An 18,280-nucleotide genomic window follows, 5' to 3' on the forward strand; every position below is an offset into this window, starting at 1 on the left:
ATATTAAACACACAGGTCTAAAGAAACCTGAAACATATTGAACGTTAGACCCTCCATCCAAAGCCATTATCGGGATTCTTAGTGAAGAAAAAGAAATCAAAGACAGCTGAACAATGCCGCTGGGATGATATCGTGTTCCTGTGTTGCATTAGCATAATAATAAGTGTTGGGGTCTTCCATGTAACACTCTATTAGACCCTTTTTTGAATTTTAATGATGTGTCAGGGACCCCATTGATGAAAAGAAATGGCCTCACCTGCCCGTCTGCGTTCCTATAGCAACGGTCGCTCCAGAAGGGTGGAAGCCGGCCGACTGAGTGGCGTCCTGTCCGTGAGGGAAACACACACACATGATCAATCAAACATCCTGTCAACACAAATACGGTTACATCTCAGCCCAAGGAGCAGCAGAGCTCATTTCATTACAGCTGCAGTAGTGACAAGGTTTCAATATCAAGAAACTGATGTGTGAGCTGTGAGATGACATTACAGTAATGTAAGTACAACCCGAATTCCGGAAAAGTTGGGACGTTTTTTAAATTTTAATAAAATGAAAACTAAAGGAATTTCAAATCACATGAGCCAATATTTTATTCACAATAGAACATAGATAACGTAGCAAATGTTTAAACTGAGAAATTTTACACTTTTATCCACTTAATTAGCTCATTTAAAATTTAATGCCTGCTACAGGTCTCAAAAAAGTTGGCACGGGGGCAACAAATGGCTAAAAAAGCAAGCAGTTTTGAAAAGATTCAGCTGGGAGAACATCTAGTGATTAATTAAGTTAATTGATATCAGGTCTGTAACATGATTAGCTATAAAAGCTTTGTCTTAGAGAAGCAGAGTCTCTCAGAAGTAAAGATGGGCAGAGGCTCTCCAATCTGTGAAAGACTGCGTAAAAAAATTGTGGAAAACTTTAAAAACAATGTTCCTCAACGTCAAATTGCAAAGGCTTTGCAAATCTCATCATCTACAGTGCATAACATCATCAAAAGATTCAGAGAAACTGGAGAAATCTCTGTGCGTAAGGGACAAGGCCGGAGACCTTTATTGGATGCCCGTGGTCTTCGGGCTCTCAGACGACACTGCATCACTCATCGGCATGATTGTGTCAATGACATTACTAAATGGGCCCAGGAATACTTTCAGAAACCACTGTCGGTAAACACAATCCGCCGTGCCATCAGCAGATGCCAACTAAAGCTCTATCATGCAAAAAGGAAGCCATATGTGAACATGGTCCAGAAGCGCCGTCGTGTCCTGTGGGCCAAGGCTCATTTAAAATGGACTATTTCAAAGTGGAATAGTGTTTTATGGTCAGACGAGTCCAAATTTGACATTCTTGTTGGAAATCACGGACGCCGTGTCCTCCGGGCTAAAGAGGAGGGAGACCTTCCAGCATGTTATCAGCGTTCAGTTCAAAAGCCAGCATCTCTGATGGTATGGGGGTGCATAAGTGCATACGGTATGGGCAGCTTGCATGTTTTGGAAGGCTCTGTGAATGCTGAAAGGTATATAAAGGTTTTAGAGCAACATATGCTTCCCTCCAAACAACGTCTATTTCAGGGAAGGCCTTGTTTATTTCAGCAGGACAATGCAAAACCACATACTGCAGCTATAACAACAGCATGGCTTCGTCGTAGAAGAGTCCGGGTGCTAACCTGGCCTGCCTGCAGTCCAGATCTTTCACCTATAGAGAACATTTGGCGCATCATTAAACGAAAAATACGTCAAAGACGACCACGAACTCTTCAGCAGCTGGAAATCTATATAAGGCAAGAATGGGACCAAATTCCAACAGCAAAACTCCAGCAACTCATAGCCTCAATGCCCAGACGTCTTCAAACTGTTTTGAAAAGAAAAGGAGATGCTACACCATGGTAAACATGCCCCGTCCCAACTATTTTGAGACCTGTAGCAGAAATCAAAATTGAAATGAGCTCATTTTGTGCATAAAATTGTAAACTTTCTCAGTTTAAACATTTGCTATGTTATCTATGTTCTATTGTGAATAAAATATTGGCTCATGTGATTTGAAAGTCTTTAAGTTTTCATTTTATTAAAATTTAAAAAACGTCCCAACTTTTCCGGAATTCGGGTTGTAAAAGCTCTCGAGCCGGGCTGCTCACCTCCAATGTTTTGGTCCAGATGGGCTGATGAGATGCAGAGTCCCACATGCAGACGTGCTTGTCATGGCCACAGGTGAGGAACTGATGCTTCACAGGATGTACAGTCAGGCCCCATAACTCATCTGTGTGGCCCTGACAATCAAACAGGCAACATCAGTGTGGGCGAAATCAGTCTGGTTTGAACTGAAGTTTGAAAGAAAGTTTCAAAATCAAATGTAAGCTGTTTTAGAACCTCAAACTGAATTAGCCTTTTAGTCTAAAATGATTAATTTTGTTGCAACAGAGAAGGGAATAAACTTTCTTCTAAAAAAAACATTTTCAACATCTAGAGAACACTGCTAGGGATGCTCTAATATTAATATTCTGGCCCATACTGATAAGGTAATAATTATTTCCTGTTATTTTATATAATACCAACAAAAGTGAATTTAGGCATCCCAACATTATAATGCACAGTATGAAAATGGATTTTCGTTTTGAGATTTGCAAAATATTTAAGTGTTATTAAATTATTTAATATAGAATTTTTGTTATTAAAAATATTTCAATAATTTTTACTTTTGAAGATTAATATTATGTAAGTGTAAATGTATTTAATAAATATCAAATATATACCTAATATTGATCAATACTGATCAGTTCTTCTCTAATAATTACTTTGTAAATAATTTAATTAAAATACTTTAAATATATAAAAAAACACCTTTAATTAAAAAATGTAACATAGAAAAAATAAAATAAATAGCAAATTTCATCACTACATTTAAATGTTCAGTATTAAAAATGGACATTCTTTTTATCATAATAAAATGATATCCTAAAGATTTCAGATTTATTTATTAACATATTTAGAAAATGTATTAAATATTATTTATAGTTGTAATATATTATTAAATATGTTATATAAAATATTCATTAAATGCTAAATATTATATACTAAAAGTATTTTGTTTTATTTTAAATTATAATTACTATTATTCTAGTATAATTCAATTGAATGTTAGAGGATAAGAAAGAGGTCTCATCTAAATGTTAAAATCATGAGAAATGAGCATAATCAATATCCGATATATATACAATATCAAACAGTACAGAGAAATTCTGTAATGATATGAGAAATTAGTTAATAATTATGCTATAATTTAATAAGTTAATAATTCCATATGTTATGTCTATTATATACAGTATCTTCTCGACACACCTGGTTACACAAGCGTATTGTACCTACACTGGTTAACTCACCTGGGTGATGGGTATGAACTCTCCATCCAGGTTGCCTTGCAGGACATAGTTTTTGGTAGTCCCAATAAGAACCGTTTGTCCCCGTCCTTCAGCCACAGTCCGAATAGGGCCATATAACTCAGGCACCTGTGAGTTATATACAAAATAGCTGGTAAATTAAGGCTGCCTGCTTGATTGGTACTACTATTCAAGCATACAGATGCATACTGCATACTGCAAAATGATACCTTACCTCCACCGTTTGAATCTTTTGGTAATTTTCGTCCCAGGAGACGAGTTTACGGTCCTTCCCGCCTGAGACCAGCGTCCCATTTCTCAACATGCAAAGTGCAAAGACGCTTGCCTCATGTGCTCCCTGAATGGCCAAGCTAATACGATTATATCCTGTGAACCATGACCAGAAAACATGCATTATATAAACCAACCGTTACAAAAATGGAAACCATCATCATCATCATCATCATCATCGTCATCAGTATATCAGACGATCAAAGGTGTTCACAGGCTACATGAAAAGAGTCTTATTGTTTTGTGTAAAAATGGAGCCAGAGCACAGTTTCTTATTATCACTAATAAAGAATCTTTTGTTGGCAGCAGGATCAACCTTAGATAACACACAGCTGTTATGATGTACAGCATTCATAATTGTATTTTATAAAGAAGATATTTTATACAGTTCAATCGAAGATGATGTTCAAATGAATCAATAAATAACACCATAATAATAAACCTTTTATTCTTTTACCTTTGCCCCACACAAGTATATTTCCACTCGAGTCTCCAGTGATGGCGTCACCATTTTCTGAAAAAGTCACACACAATACAAACTTGGGCTTCTCTTGTTTCTGCAAGAAACATAAATATGACTTTATTTTTAAAGCAGAAAATGCAATAGATGTATCACACAAAGACAGAGATTACGGTACATGTTTTTAATACTCCACAGCTACACTACCAGTGAAATGTTTGGGCACATCTAACTTAAATTAAGTTTCTCAGGATCTTGAATTAATAAAAGGCTTAATCTTAAACTCTTTTTTTTTTTTTTAAAGAAATGTATAATTTAGCAGTGATGCATTAAACTGACTAAAAGTTGACAGTGCAGACATTAATAATGTCACGAAAAATTTCTACTTTAAATAAATGCTGTAGTTTTGAACTTGATAAACCTGAACCTGATAAAATGCATCATGGTTTTCACAAAAATATTAAGCAGTACAACTCCATCATTAATAAAAAGAAATAATATGACACTGAAAACTGGAGTAATGGCTGCTAAAATAAAAATCAGCTTTGCCATTACATGAATAAATTACATTCTATAAATAATATTTTTAATTATTAATATAATACAAAAATATTAAAATAAACAACAGCTATTTTAATAATAATAATAATAATAATAATAATAATAATAATAAAATAAAATAAAAATTAATCAAATAAATGCGGCTTGGTGAGCAGGAGAGACTTCTTTCAAAAACATTACAAAATCTTCCCAACTACAAATAGCAATGCATACATTTCTTTACAAATGTAAAATTCTAGTTATAATTTTTTTTAGTTAATCCCATTATGCACCAGAAGCTAAATAGTTTTAATTGTATTTTTGGTTACTACACAATATAATTCACATACGTCAGTTTATTTCATAGTTTTGATGACCCCACTATTATTCTTAGAAGTATAAAACTGTAATAATAAAGAATAAGTAGATGTGTCTAAACCTTCAACTGCTAGTGTATATGATGTACATGCACATTTCACCATATCCGAACATGCAATTTGATTAAATCAAATGTGAAAGATTCACTGAATTTGACAACAAAGGATTATGACAGATTACCTCAAAAAGACCCTGTTTTTTCACAAGACATCCCTTTTCTAATGACCAGAAGTAAAGGTGTGACTTTCCACAGGTTACTATTATATTAGCATCTGTCGGGTGGAAATCAGCAACAAAGACTGACTCATTGGAGCACTGTGAGGGCAGAGAAAGAAAATCATGAAGCAGCAAAAAAAAGGGAATGAGTTGATTTCTGCACACCTCTTGTTGACATTGCTAATGTATCTGTTCAATATCTATCCTGAATAGCACTCACCTTGACTTCAGCAAGTCTTTCCTCCCTCTGCCAGTCCCACACAGACAGAATGTGGTCATTGGAGTCGTCCACAACACACAACCAGCTTCCTCCGTTCTGAATGTTTGAAATTTCAAATTTGATCACTCACAACCTCTTTTGACAGATGTATTTAAAGGGACAGTTCACCCAAAAAGGAAAATTCAGTCATCATTTACTCACCCTCAAGTTGTTCCTAACCTGTAAGAGTTTCTCTTTTCTGCTTTTGAAGATTGTTGTTAACCAAAAAGTTAACAACCCCCCCCCCATAGTATGTAGGTCAATGCTGTTTGGTTGCCAACATTCTTTAATAAATCTTCTGTTCGGAACAACTAGAGGGTGAGTAAACGATGACTACATTTTCATTTTTGGGTGAACTATCCCTTTAAACTGACCAGGCTACAGAAAATACCACCCAGTACTCATAGTAAAGACAGGTTTGCTTGATGATTCTCTAAGCTGTATTTTGAGGTTTCACATGAGAACGTTTGTTTGCTAACATAATACAGAGTGACTTGTTCTTACCGACTTTGAGAAGGAAAGGCAAACCAGAGCTCGATCAAAGAAGCCGGCTCCAAGGATGTGCAACGTGTTCAAACTCACAGAGTCCCACACTCGCACGTGAGGAGCCAAAAGCTGACAGACACAGAAAGACTCACTGAGCATGTTAAACCAATTCGACCACATTTAACCAAATTTGTTATGACAGAGCCATGCGGCACATACAATAATTAGCAGATTTATTTTGGCTGGATCAAGCCCATTAAAGTAGCAATATGCTATTCATGTTCATGATTGATACCGGTTTAAAATAACTGATCTTACTTTTCCATCTGAGGATGTGCCAGCCACTTGTCCTGTTGCTATGGTGATTTTATCAGGATGGACAGCGAGGCTGTAGGAAAAGACAAAAGAGGTGAAAGACGTAGGCAGCTGGGACTGTTGAAGAGCCGAGGACACAGCAGTGAGAAGACATGTCACATTTTTGTCTCTGCGAGTTAGTGCCATCACAACACTATTTATCTTTGACTTCTCTTATGACTTTGAGCATTATGAGTCACAGGACAGACCATAAACACAGGAAACATATTGGTTTATGGTTTCTCTTTATGTTTTTCTTGCTCAAGGCCTTTGACATACAATAAACAGCATACAACTTACAATGAAGAAATCTTATGTAACATTATAAATGTCTTTACTTTAACATTTGACCAATTTAATGCACCCTTCTTGAATAAAAGTGTTAATTTAAAAGACATAACTGTTCATGAAGATTAAATGGTGTTATTAAGCAAAGGTTAAAATGTGAATAGGATATTCAAACAGGAAAACAAATAAACAGGAATCTGAAACGTCAATGTTAAGCACAACATCACTAATGTGTTGACAATTTATGCATAAAGGACAATGCATTAACTGTAATTCTAAACTTTTAAAATGTCCTTGAGGTCTCTTAGACCTCCACAAAACTAATGTGGTGTAACACAGAGGCAAAATATAGACTGAGGGATGATGGTGGAATGAATAATAAACTTCAGCAACACGGCTAATGATAAATGTTCTGTAGAATTGCACATCAAAGCAGAAAATTAAACAACACTGCTCAGATATTGTGTATTCAGCATAAATGTGAAAAATTATGCAGAATATCTGAATAATAATTTAAGCTGTAGTATCTTTAGATAAGGCAGTTTTGAGGTGACAAAAAGATCTTACAGAGTTTGAGATCAGTGTATGCTACGGTGAACAAATAGACGAGGATGTCACATGAACAGAAATATAAGTCTCACCACTTGATATCATCAGTGTGTCCAGTGTAGTGTCTTTGTAGTTGCTCATCCACATTATACAGCACAACCACAGATGCAATGAAGTAAACCGTTTCCCCCGTCGGGAGCAAATACAGGTTGGATCGACAGTCACGGCCCCGGTAACCATAGCTGGGTCATAGTCAAGAGCAAAAACTACCGTCGATGAGCTAAATCAGGAACAAACCTCAGCTATGAAGAGTGGAAGGAAAATGTAAAAAAAATGTATTTCTGTAAAAATGCCAGCTGACCACTTAATCATTTATTTTGTTGGGCTTTAGATATCATAAATTCTTCAGTCTTGTCTACAAAGTTGTTTTTTAGGCAATGTACCAAATGCACTATGGGTAAAAGATACAAAAAAAAATTCCACTCTGAGCAAAGCCAGAGAGAAATCCTTCATGCCTACAAATTCAACTTGGATTGTAAATATGGAATTAGTGCATCACAGTGAATAATACATTTTGAGGTCCATGTTTCAGAAGCCTAATATTATGCAGAATAATCTTGTAACACATAACTTGGACCTAGAAACCATATCCATCACTTAGCTCATGGCATTTCATCAGCTCATTTTCTGTGTAATAATAAATCAACAGTTAATTCAATCTTACAGTAATGAGTGTTCAATACAAGAATTAATATAAATGCAGCAAAGGATACACCCAGTCTAGCTTCAGTTTCTTAGGAGGCAAGTCAGCCTTCACTTCCAGGCAGTATGTGTCCACCAGGTCTTTGGGCATGTACATGGTGATGGGTCGTCCCTTCAAATACATTTTGACATACCCTTCATCTAGAAAAAGCAACGCAGATGTTTAGAGGAAGAAAATGCATGGGTTAGTGTAGGATCGCTGGGACATCTGTTGTGGTTAATGTCATCCAATTTTGAGTAAAACAATATTAAATCACAAAAAAATTTGGGGTTAGTACAATTTCTTTTATTTACCTGTTAATTTTTTTGTGAAATAAATTAATACTTTTATTCAGCAATGAACATCAAAAGTAACAGCAATCTATTTAGAATAAATGCTGTTCTTTTGAACTTTCAATTTATCAAAGAATGCTTAAAAATGTATGCACAACTGTTAACAGCATTGACTAATTGATTAATTTTTATTTTATTTTTTTGCAGCAAATAAGCAAATTAAAATGATTTCTGAAGTCACATGACACTAAAGACTGGTGTAATGATGCTGAAAATTCAGCTTTACCATCACATGAATTACTTTTTACAATATATCACAATAGTTATTTATATTGCATTAATTTTTCACAATAACATTATTTTCACTGTATTTTTGATTAAATAAATGTAAGCTTAAGAGACTTATAACATGAAACAATCTTACTGACCCCAAATTTTTGAATGTTAGTACATTTTAAAATGTGATTAAATGTTAATCCAAAACAAAATTAAAAGCTGTTATCCCAAAAGGAAGATTAGAAAGGAATTGCAACAATGTTTAGAAGTATATATATTATGTTATGAAAATAATTCATTAGATCAGTGAGATTTAAAGGAAATGCTTTAATGCATTTTATTACGTACAGTATTTGAAATACACTCAATTTAAAAGACAAGCAAAGTCAAATGCAGAAGCACGTGAATGCAGCAGTTTCATAGTTTGATAAATTAGTAATAGACAGATAGGCATGCATGCAAACACAATGGAAAAGGAAATGTACAGTTTTTAAAATGCACAAATGAACAAAACAAACCTATTCAAAAGCAAAAAGACAAAAGTGTGAACAGAGTAATACACACAACATGAAACAAAACTAACTCAAAAAGACATAATCAAAAAAAAAACTGAACAAAAGACTCCACCTGATTACGTTTAATATTACAGCTGTTTTGATTAATAACATATCTGAAAATACTGGCTGGGAGATTTGATTGGAGTCCTGTAAGAGGGCATATCTAGAGGTGTGTGGACTAACTGAGAAGTACACTTCCTCAGAGGAAGGGTAAACGGAGGGACATTTCGGCTTGTGAGTCGGGCCGCTCTGTCAGGCAAAACCTTGGTCTCTGATGGTGTGTTGGTGGACTGCGAGGGTACAGCTGATGCAGATTTGGGGGGCTCAGCAGATCTGGTCCTTTTTGACGGTCGGTGCAGGTAGATCTGCACAGTTACTACAAGGTGAAGTGGTCAAATTGGACAGGACGGGTGCGGGAGAGGGTGAAGAGGTGGGATGAAGTATAATCATCAGATATTGTCCAATAGCTTTAGATACCACCATAATAACAAGAAGACAAGGCGTCCACAAAACTAAGAAACTACACTGCAAAATGATCTTTTTCTCAGTGTGTATTTTTCTTGATTTGCAGTAAAATTTCCATAAAGCAACAACAATTTACTTTAGAAGATAATACAGAGAACATTTTCAGAGAATATATCTCAAAATAAATTGTGTTTCTTACTATTCTAGCAAATGGTCTTTTCTCTTTTCTCAAATTGTCTTTGTAAAAATTTACATTTAGAGACATTTATGCTTTAAACCAATGAGGGAGTAAAAATAATTTATAGAAACACACTAAAAGTAATAAATAAAATAAAAAAAATATTCAAAATGCATTTTCTAAAAAAAAAACAAAAAAAACAAAAACAAAGGGAGGACATTAATAGTTTTTTATTCATTCAATTATTATTTTTTTAAACTTGTTTTATAAAAAAAAAAAACAAGCAAAAAATGCTGCTTATGAAAAAGATTTTTGCAGTGCTGATGGGAAGGAGAAGCGCATGGGAAACTGAATGTTATCTTGATCGAGGAAAACCATGAATACTGGAAATAAACTGATAAAATGTATTCTGAAAAAATATTACTCCAACCACCCAAGTGAGGTTTGGTTTTGTTTTTTATTTGTTTGCCTTACAAGGATTTTGTGATTATAAATCATAGTGGGTATAGTGAGTCATTCACTGAAGACAACAGTTTAGGGAAAATAATTTCTACTAACTGTGACACACCGCACACAAACCAGCATGACATTTAACTTCAGATTTATGATAAACACCACATTCCAGTTTCAGAGAAATAAAGCTGGTTGACACAGGATGATAAATGCCCTTTACGGGACTGAAAGAACAAATACGTGTATGTGGAGAAAAAAGCAGCAATAAACTACTGGAATAAAAGCTGTTCAGTGTGCTGCTGTGTGACTGCAGGAGAGTGCTGGGTTCCCATGGTGCATGTGAAAAACAAGTGCCATGAGCAGTGAGCAAAACACCCAGGAGCTGTCAGAGCAGCATCACTCAAGAGTTAACAGCCTGTGTTTTAGCACCACTGCAATCAACCACAGGTTGGCATCACTCAGAAGGGTGTTACAGAGAGTGTGCATTAGTTTATTGGGAAGGGTAGCATTTTTTGGAGGAAGGGTGGGAACTTCTATCACACACGCATTTATCTAATCAACCCAATCCCTTACGCAAGACAGCTCTGTGTGTGCTGATTCCTTAATATGAAGCCAGAGCTAACAAAGTCTGCTAGATTACTGTCCCATCTGGAATCGTTAGAATAAACTGTATAACGGGGCATTATGTGCTTATTACAGCAGAAACAACCATAATAAAAAGGAGTAGGAAATCTCTTAAGACCCAATAAAATCGAAGTTTGGTGGCAAAAATCATTTAAATGTCTAGTTTAAAACATATACCCAATTCTTAGGAATGTACTCTATTGATGTTGGTTTCATACAGTATTAAAAAAAATAATAATAATTTTAAAAAGCGTTTACATTTAATGACTCATATTGATTTATGATTTAATACATCAAGTTAAAAAATATTAACTAATTTTATTTAATATTAAAATATTATTATGTTTTATATGAATATATTTTATTTTAGTTAATAATTATTTTAATTCTATAATTATTATTTTAATTCTGTACTAAAAAAGTACATTTTTATAGTTTTTGCTTCAGTTAACTATACTAACCCTGGTGTACCCTGTCTTTATTATTTGTCATAGAGTCAATTGTTTTTTTTTACATCTGACATTAACATTCCCTTGTAATATAAAGTCAAATTATCTGATGTTTTAAGCAATTTATTAACATTGACTCACAGTCATGAGAGTCTGTAGGGGTCCCCACTATGATGTAATTTCCTGTTTATTAATAAAAATCTGTTTAATAAGGGTCTTTAAAGAAAAATGGCTTCATAAAGTATCTGGCAGTTCATAAATAATCATTCTCAACTCTACCAGCTGTCTTTGCGTTTTTAAGCAAGGAGTCATAATTGCCCTCAATCTGTAATTGTTGACTTCCCTCTGGCTTTCGGGAATTAAGTTGTGTTCACAGAGCTGCTCATGCAAGGGACAGCTGACAAACAGTGCCTACCTTTGCAGTGCGTCACACGTCGCATCCCTTTGTGAAGGTACAGAGACAAAGACAATCACGTAAGATGGCAGAAAACTGCTGATGGAAACAGATCTCTGCTCATAAGATCCCAGCTCACCATGTCTGGGTAATTACTCTACAAGCTCCTCCGGGATACTCGTTTCATTCGTCAAGTGCTCTACTTAACAAATCCACTGGTTAATTTGGTGTACTGTATATTTAACATCTGGAATTGCTGTCTTTATGACCTCAATCTTGGGCACAGTTAAATACAGTAACTGGGTCACATATACAGTAAGGAACATGCAAATGTCGCCTTCAGGCAGAACGGCTTGTTTTATTCTGCCTCATATGGCTGCACACACTGAACGCTCTGCCTTTACACCGACACCAAATCAAATTTGTTCTGACGTTCCCAAGACCTTCAGCTGAATTCCTTTGTATCTCTTTCAGAAAACGAGCTGCACAGCTTCTGACCGGAACCGATGAATAATAGATAAACACAATGGCTATAAATGCCTGTTGGACCTTGAAAATGTCAAGCTTTTTTACTTCAAAAGACCTTGTTCTCTCTACTGAGAGAGTAATTTACATAATTCGGACGTTTCTATGCTTAATAACTATACATATATAATAGTAAATGTTAATTATGATCCTTTTCTACCACCAAATTTTATTTGCTTTTCAACCAAATACAACCCGAATTCCGGAAAAGTTGGGACGTTTTTTAAATTTTAATAAAATGAAAACTAAAGGAATTTCAAATCACATGAGCCAATATTTTATTCACAATAGAACATAGATAACGTAGCAAATGTTTAAACTGAGAAATTTTACACTTTTATCCACTTAATTAGCTCATTTAAAATTTAATGCCTGCTACAGGTCTCAAAAAAGTTGGCACGGGGGCAACAAATGGCTAAAAAAGCAAGCAGTTTTGAAAAGATTCAGCTGGGAGAACATCTAGTGATTAATTAAGTTAATTGATATCAGGTCTGTAACATGATTAGCTATAAAAGCTTTGTCTTAGAGAAGCAGAGTCTCTCAGAAGTAAAGATGGGCAGAGGCTCTCCAATCTGTGAAAGACTGCGTAAAAAAATTGTGGAAAACTTTAAAAACAATGTTCCTCAACGTCAAATTGCAAAGGCTTTGCAAATCTCATCATCTACAGTGCATAACATCATCAAAAGATTCAGAGAAACTGGAGAAATCTCTGTGCGTAAGGGACAAGGCCGGAGACCTTTATTGGATGCCCGTGGTCTTCGGGCTCTCAGACGACACTGCATCACTCATCGGCATGATTGTGTCAATGACATTACTAAATGGGCCCAGGAATACTTTCAGAAACCACTGTCGGTAAACACAATCCGCCGTGCCATCAGCAGATGCCAACTAAAGCTCTATCATGCAAAAAGGAAGCCATATGTGAACATGGTCCAGAAGCGCCGTCGTGTCCTGTGGACCAAGGCTCATTTAAAATGGACTATTTCAAAGTGGAATAGTGTTTTATGGTCAGACGAGTCCAAATTTGACATTCTTGTTGGAAATCACGGACGCCGTGTCCTCCGGGCTAAAGAGGAGGGAGACCTTCCAGCATGTTATCAGCGTTCAGTTCAAAAGCCAGCATCTCTGATGGTATGGGGGTGCATAAGTGCATATGGTATGGGCAGCTTGCATGTTTTGGAAGGCTCTGTGAATGCTGAAAGGTATATAAAGGTTTTAGAGCAACATATGCTTCCCTCCAAACAACGTCTATTTCAGGGAAGGCCTTGTTTATTTCAGCAGGACAATGCAAAACCACATACTGCAGCTATAACAACAGCATGGCTTCGTCGTAGAAGAGTCCGGGTGCTAACCTGGCCTGCCTGCAGTCCAGATCTTTCACCTATAGAGAACATTTGGCGCATCATTAAACGAAAAATACGTCAAAGACGACCACGAACTCTTCAGCAGCTGGAAATCTATATAAGGCAAGAATGGGACCAAATTCCAACAGCAAAACTCCAGCAACTCATAGCCTCAATGCCCAGACGTCTTCAAACTGTTTTGAAAAGAAAAGGAGATGCTACACCATGGTAAACATGCCCCGTCCCAACTATTTTGAGACCTGTAGCAGAAATCAAAATTGAAATGAGCTCATTTTGTGCATAAAATTGTAAACTTTCTCAGTTTAAACATTTGCTATGTTATCTATGTTCTATTGTGAATAAAATATTGGCTCATGTGATTTGAAAGTCTTTAAGTTTTCATTTTATTAAAATTTAAAAAGCGTCCCAACTTTTCCGGAATTCGGGTTGTATGTAAAATGATAGAAAATAAGTAAAATTAAATGAACACCAAAATTAACAGAGGAAGAGATGATGTGTTACTGACAAAAGAATAACAGATAATTTAATGGTGAAATGAACTGAAACAAATATTGTACCTCCATGAGCCATGACTGGAGATCACACAAGCAGAAATCTCTAAAATCGCTTTTTTTAATGAGTTTCCCTTAATTCGCCACAGCGCCACTGTAACATCTGTCCACCTTCTAATTGAGCTGCACTGCTGCTAAACAAAGTGACATCTGGTTAGTCAGCCATTTCTTTTGAGGACATGTATTTGGCAAGAGCCTGTACTTTCTGGAAAGTCCGGTCCAAAAGAAGAATGGCACTATAACCATTGCTTGTATGATCCAGTCTTAGTTCAGAGACACATACTCTATCACACAGGAACAGGACACCTGACCCTTACCTGCGCTGAAAACAGGCTCCCTCTGTTTGCTGCAGGAATTGAGAAGGGAAGAAAGTCATCTAAATGTGCTTGTGTAATTTGAGTGTATGAGTTGCTCTTTTTCATGGGCATAAAAGCGTATATACATACTAATTTACATACTTCTCTGTGGCTTTCTTGCCGCTGGAGTTGCTCCCTGTGGAACCAGCGCGTGTGCGATTGTTTTTGGAGTCCACACCACTGTCTTTCCTGTTGTTGGGGCCGACTTGCTCAGAAGAACTTGTCCTTTTCACAGTGCTATGAATGACAAAAGGCAAGATATTAATATCAATTTGTTCCTCACAAGAAAAGGCAAAACAAAACAGCAACAATACTTGATAATGCTAAAATACATATAAAATATAAAACATAGCCAATGGGAAAATATGACATTTGCTTTTTAAATACAATGCACACAATGTTAATTAATGATTCATTAAAGATCCTGCTTGAATTAGTATTAACATTTGTTTCATATTTTTTAAAGAAAAAGTTTCAAAACTTTGGTGCTGCATTTATTTGATCAAAAATACAGCAAAACACTGAGAAATATTATTAAAATGTTAACTAGTATTCCTGTGATGCCAAAGCCAAATTTTCAGATGCCATTACTCCAGTATTTAGCATCACATTATCCTTCAGAAATAATTCCAATATGCTGGTTTTCATGATCAAGAAACATTTCTTCTTATTATAAATGTTGAAAACGGTTGTGCTGCTTAATATGTGGAAACTGTATAATTTTTTTCAGGATTATTTCATAAACAAAAATAAAGAATTTAAAATACGATATGTAAGTAACATTTATTGTCACTATTAAACAATGTAATGTGTTTTGGAATAAAAGCATTCAATTCTTTAAACAAATAACCTTAATACTGCAACATTTATGTATGTACACAAATATATATAGATTGCAATATTGTATCTGTCTCCAAATATAAGTTAACTTAAATTTTTCCTACAATATTCTGAACCTCAAACAGGAAGCATACATGTAAGCATTCATACAGAAAAAAGCAAATGGCAATGTAGAGATAATACTGTGACAGCCAATTATAACAGACACTGAGCACCAGAATTCCCCAAAGAGACACAGCAAACAACCATTACATATTCCAGAAGAAATGTGTTTTATATGTTTAGTTTTTTTCTCTGTTACATGTTCATGCCCTGATTTGCTGTGTCTTTGTGTACTAGAAAGGGGTGAATTGAGACTGGGTGCCCTTTAAAACGTGTCAACAAAAGAAAAGAGCCCATCAGCAGTCCACTGGTTGCCAGGCTCAAGTCTAATCCAGACTGCAGAGCTAAAGTTCATTTGGCCCAGCCATTGGCCGATGGTGTTATCCCGTGTTAAATAGGCTGCAGGATCTTCATGCTTTGTAAGGCTTTTTGTCAATAACGGCACTTCAGGCATACAAGCAAGCTCTCACTTCAAGGCATGATGGGAAAAGAACCTTTACAGGCTGCAATGAGAGAGTGCCTGAAGAGAACGTAAAAAAAAAAAAAAAAAATGACCAAGCAAAAGAGTGCCCAGTTTCACAAGAATCAAAGCAAAGCTTATCTCCCATTGCAGTGGTACTTCCTGTGGGATCCCCAAACAGCCTCCACAGAATATGGATGAACCGCAGACTCGGTTTGCTAAGGTTTTAAGCTTGAATAATGGCTTTAAAACATTTTTACTACAAAAATATCAGTAGTTCACATCACTTTTTAGAAGATTGGAGATCCTGTAGGCAAAAAACTCTCACCTGTAAGGTGGCCTCAGAAGAAACCTGGGCAGATGGGACAGACTAGAACACGTAACAGATGGGTAGAAGGGAAGGGACAGACAGGTCTCACAGGATGACAAATACAGTTGACACTCACAAACAAAGACACTTAGGGGGAAGCAGGGGTTGTCAGCTAGGCTTGTGTCTATTAATCATAAACCTCTGTTTATTCATTCATTTGTCTGCATGATGTGTCCATTTATTAAAAATACTTTTTTCTCATTGCAATTTTGATTTTCATAGTTGTATACAGAACATTTTAAGCTATTGAATATCATAACATCAGTATCGGTTTATGGATTCTAGAAAGGAAAATTATCTTGTTATTACTCATGGCTTCCTAGGGTCAAAAACAATGTATTTCTGAAAAATATGGCTGGAAATAAGTTGATATGATTTATTTTATATAAATGCTTTTTTTAATGACATTATCTTGAAAAAAAAGTGGCAAAACTTTTTGTATCATACAAGCAACTTGTGATAATTGTTTTAAAAAAATCATTAGAACCAAATCAGCATATTATAATGATTTCTGAAGGGTCAAGTGACAATGATGATACAAGTTTTGGCTGCTGAAAATTCAGCTTTGTCATTTTAGGAATTAATTACATTTTAAAATATATTGAACAGAAAACCGCTATTTAAAACTGTAATAAAATTTCACAATATTTTACTTTTTTAATAAAATTAATTTAATTTTGGTAAGCATAAAATACTTTTTTCAAAAACATTAAAATCTTAAGTGCAAACCTTTAAACAGTAATGTATAAAGATGCAATTACAAGTAAATGAAAAGTCAACTTTGAGAAAGTTATTACTAGAAATTAAAGGGTTAGTTAACCCAAAAGTGAAAATTAGGCTGCGTTCTACTCCCCCCCGAGCCATCCTAAGTGTATATGACTTTCTTTTTTCAGACAAATCCGCTAATATCGTTATCTTTATAGTTATCTTTATAGTTATCGTTCTTGGTGTGAACGGGGCTTAGGTCACAGTTGACTCACTTGAGAACCTGTGTCTTTCAGGTTTAGTGTTGCTTATCATGAAAGACGTGAGCTGACCTTTATAAGACAAAACATTAAACTGTTATATTGTGTATATTCCTGCTCTGTCTATGTTTTATACTGAAAGATGTTTCAGCACAGCATAGAATACACACAATTTTATCTCCACACCAAAGTAAATTGACTGAGAATGATTTTAACAGTTTCATCTTTATTTCTAAAACGAAAAGGACTAAGATTTCAGTCAATTATAGATCAAAGCAGATATACATTACATAACGTGTATACACTAAAAAGCTGAGGGTCACACACTAACATGCTTTCAAGTTGTGACTCAACAAAAATATATGACTTATAGATATTAAACATGTTTCATATCCTCATATTGGATAAAATCAAAGTCTGAAGCTAAAAAAAACATTGTCTGCACCCATCAGGCATAACAAAATGTTTTTGTGGAATCAGTTTTTGGTCTCTTACCTTTTGGTTGCTGGTGAGCTGTTGTCCTTCTTGGAGCTGGAGGGGGAGGGCAGTGTGCCGCCCTTCTTAGGCAGGACAGTACCGTTATTGACCATGGGTCTCAGGGGCAGGGCTGCAATCATCGGTCTAGCTGAAAGATGGAAGGACACATGGGCAGAATTACACACAGCACTGCAGTCAGACGTTTATTGCTTGTTGTTTTGGTCACACTTTATTTTAAACTTTTGCCTCAACAAACTCCTAATTTGCTACTTATTGATAGAAGTAGTTGTTTTACTTAGTCATTGGGTAGGATTAGGAATGTAGAATACGGTCATGTAGAATATGTGCTTTATAAGTAATAATAAACAGTCAATATGTTAATAACAGACATGCTAATAAGCATCTAGTTTATAGTGAGAATTGGGCCCTATACTAAAGTGTTACCGTTGTTTCCATTCTTTTTGTAAACAAGCTCCTCTTTATGTCAAGCTTTTAATAGTTAACTTCACATTCTCATAGGCTCTATTAAATCACTTTACAAGAACATTTTTTTTTTCCTGTTTAGAATTATTTCTTATTAAAACAGGACGTCTGGGCGGTACATATATAGGGACTTATCCCTTTTGTTTTAAATGGCCAAAAAGCCTT

The 18,280-nt window shown here is 35.4% G+C and overlaps 1 protein-coding gene across 6 annotated transcripts in view; it reads right to left on the reverse strand.

Annotated features, from left to right (window-relative positions):
- The window catches only part of LOC132112844 (echinoderm microtubule-associated protein-like 1), a 67,036-nt gene that overhangs the window by 5,781 nt on the left and 42,975 nt on the right, over window positions 1-18,280 (reverse strand). For 3 of the 6 annotated variants that reach the window (XM_059520538.1, XM_059520536.1, XM_059520540.1), the window contains 15 exons: window positions 17,651-17,780; window positions 14,521-14,655; window positions 14,380-14,408; window positions 11,644-11,670; window positions 7,965-8,094; window positions 7,284-7,433; window positions 6,319-6,388; window positions 6,019-6,129; window positions 5,476-5,571; window positions 5,220-5,354; window positions 4,119-4,218; window positions 3,606-3,757; window positions 3,374-3,499; window positions 2,132-2,263; window positions 257-324 (listed from right to left, as the gene is read on the reverse strand). In XM_059520538.1, the coding sequence (XP_059376521.1) occupies window positions 257-324; window positions 2,132-2,263; window positions 3,374-3,499; window positions 3,606-3,757; window positions 4,119-4,218; window positions 5,220-5,354; window positions 5,476-5,571; window positions 6,019-6,129; window positions 6,319-6,388; window positions 7,284-7,433; window positions 7,965-8,094; window positions 11,644-11,670; window positions 14,380-14,408; window positions 14,521-14,655; window positions 17,651-17,780 (1,591 nt within the window). The remainder of the gene's footprint in view (window positions 1-256; window positions 325-2,131; window positions 2,264-3,373; window positions 3,500-3,605; window positions 3,758-4,118; window positions 4,219-5,219; window positions 5,355-5,475; window positions 5,572-6,018; window positions 6,130-6,318; window positions 6,389-7,283; window positions 7,434-7,964; window positions 8,095-11,643; window positions 11,671-14,379; window positions 14,409-14,520; window positions 14,656-17,650; window positions 17,781-18,280) is intronic. The other 3 variants (XM_059520537.1, XM_059520539.1, XM_059520541.1) reach the window with 1 other exon arrangement.

The sequence above is a fragment of the Carassius carassius genome, chromosome 32, assembly GCF_963082965.1.
Source record: "Carassius carassius chromosome 32, fCarCar2.1, whole genome shotgun sequence".
Classification (NCBI taxonomy): domain Eukaryota; kingdom Metazoa; phylum Chordata; class Actinopteri; order Cypriniformes; family Cyprinidae; genus Carassius; species Carassius carassius.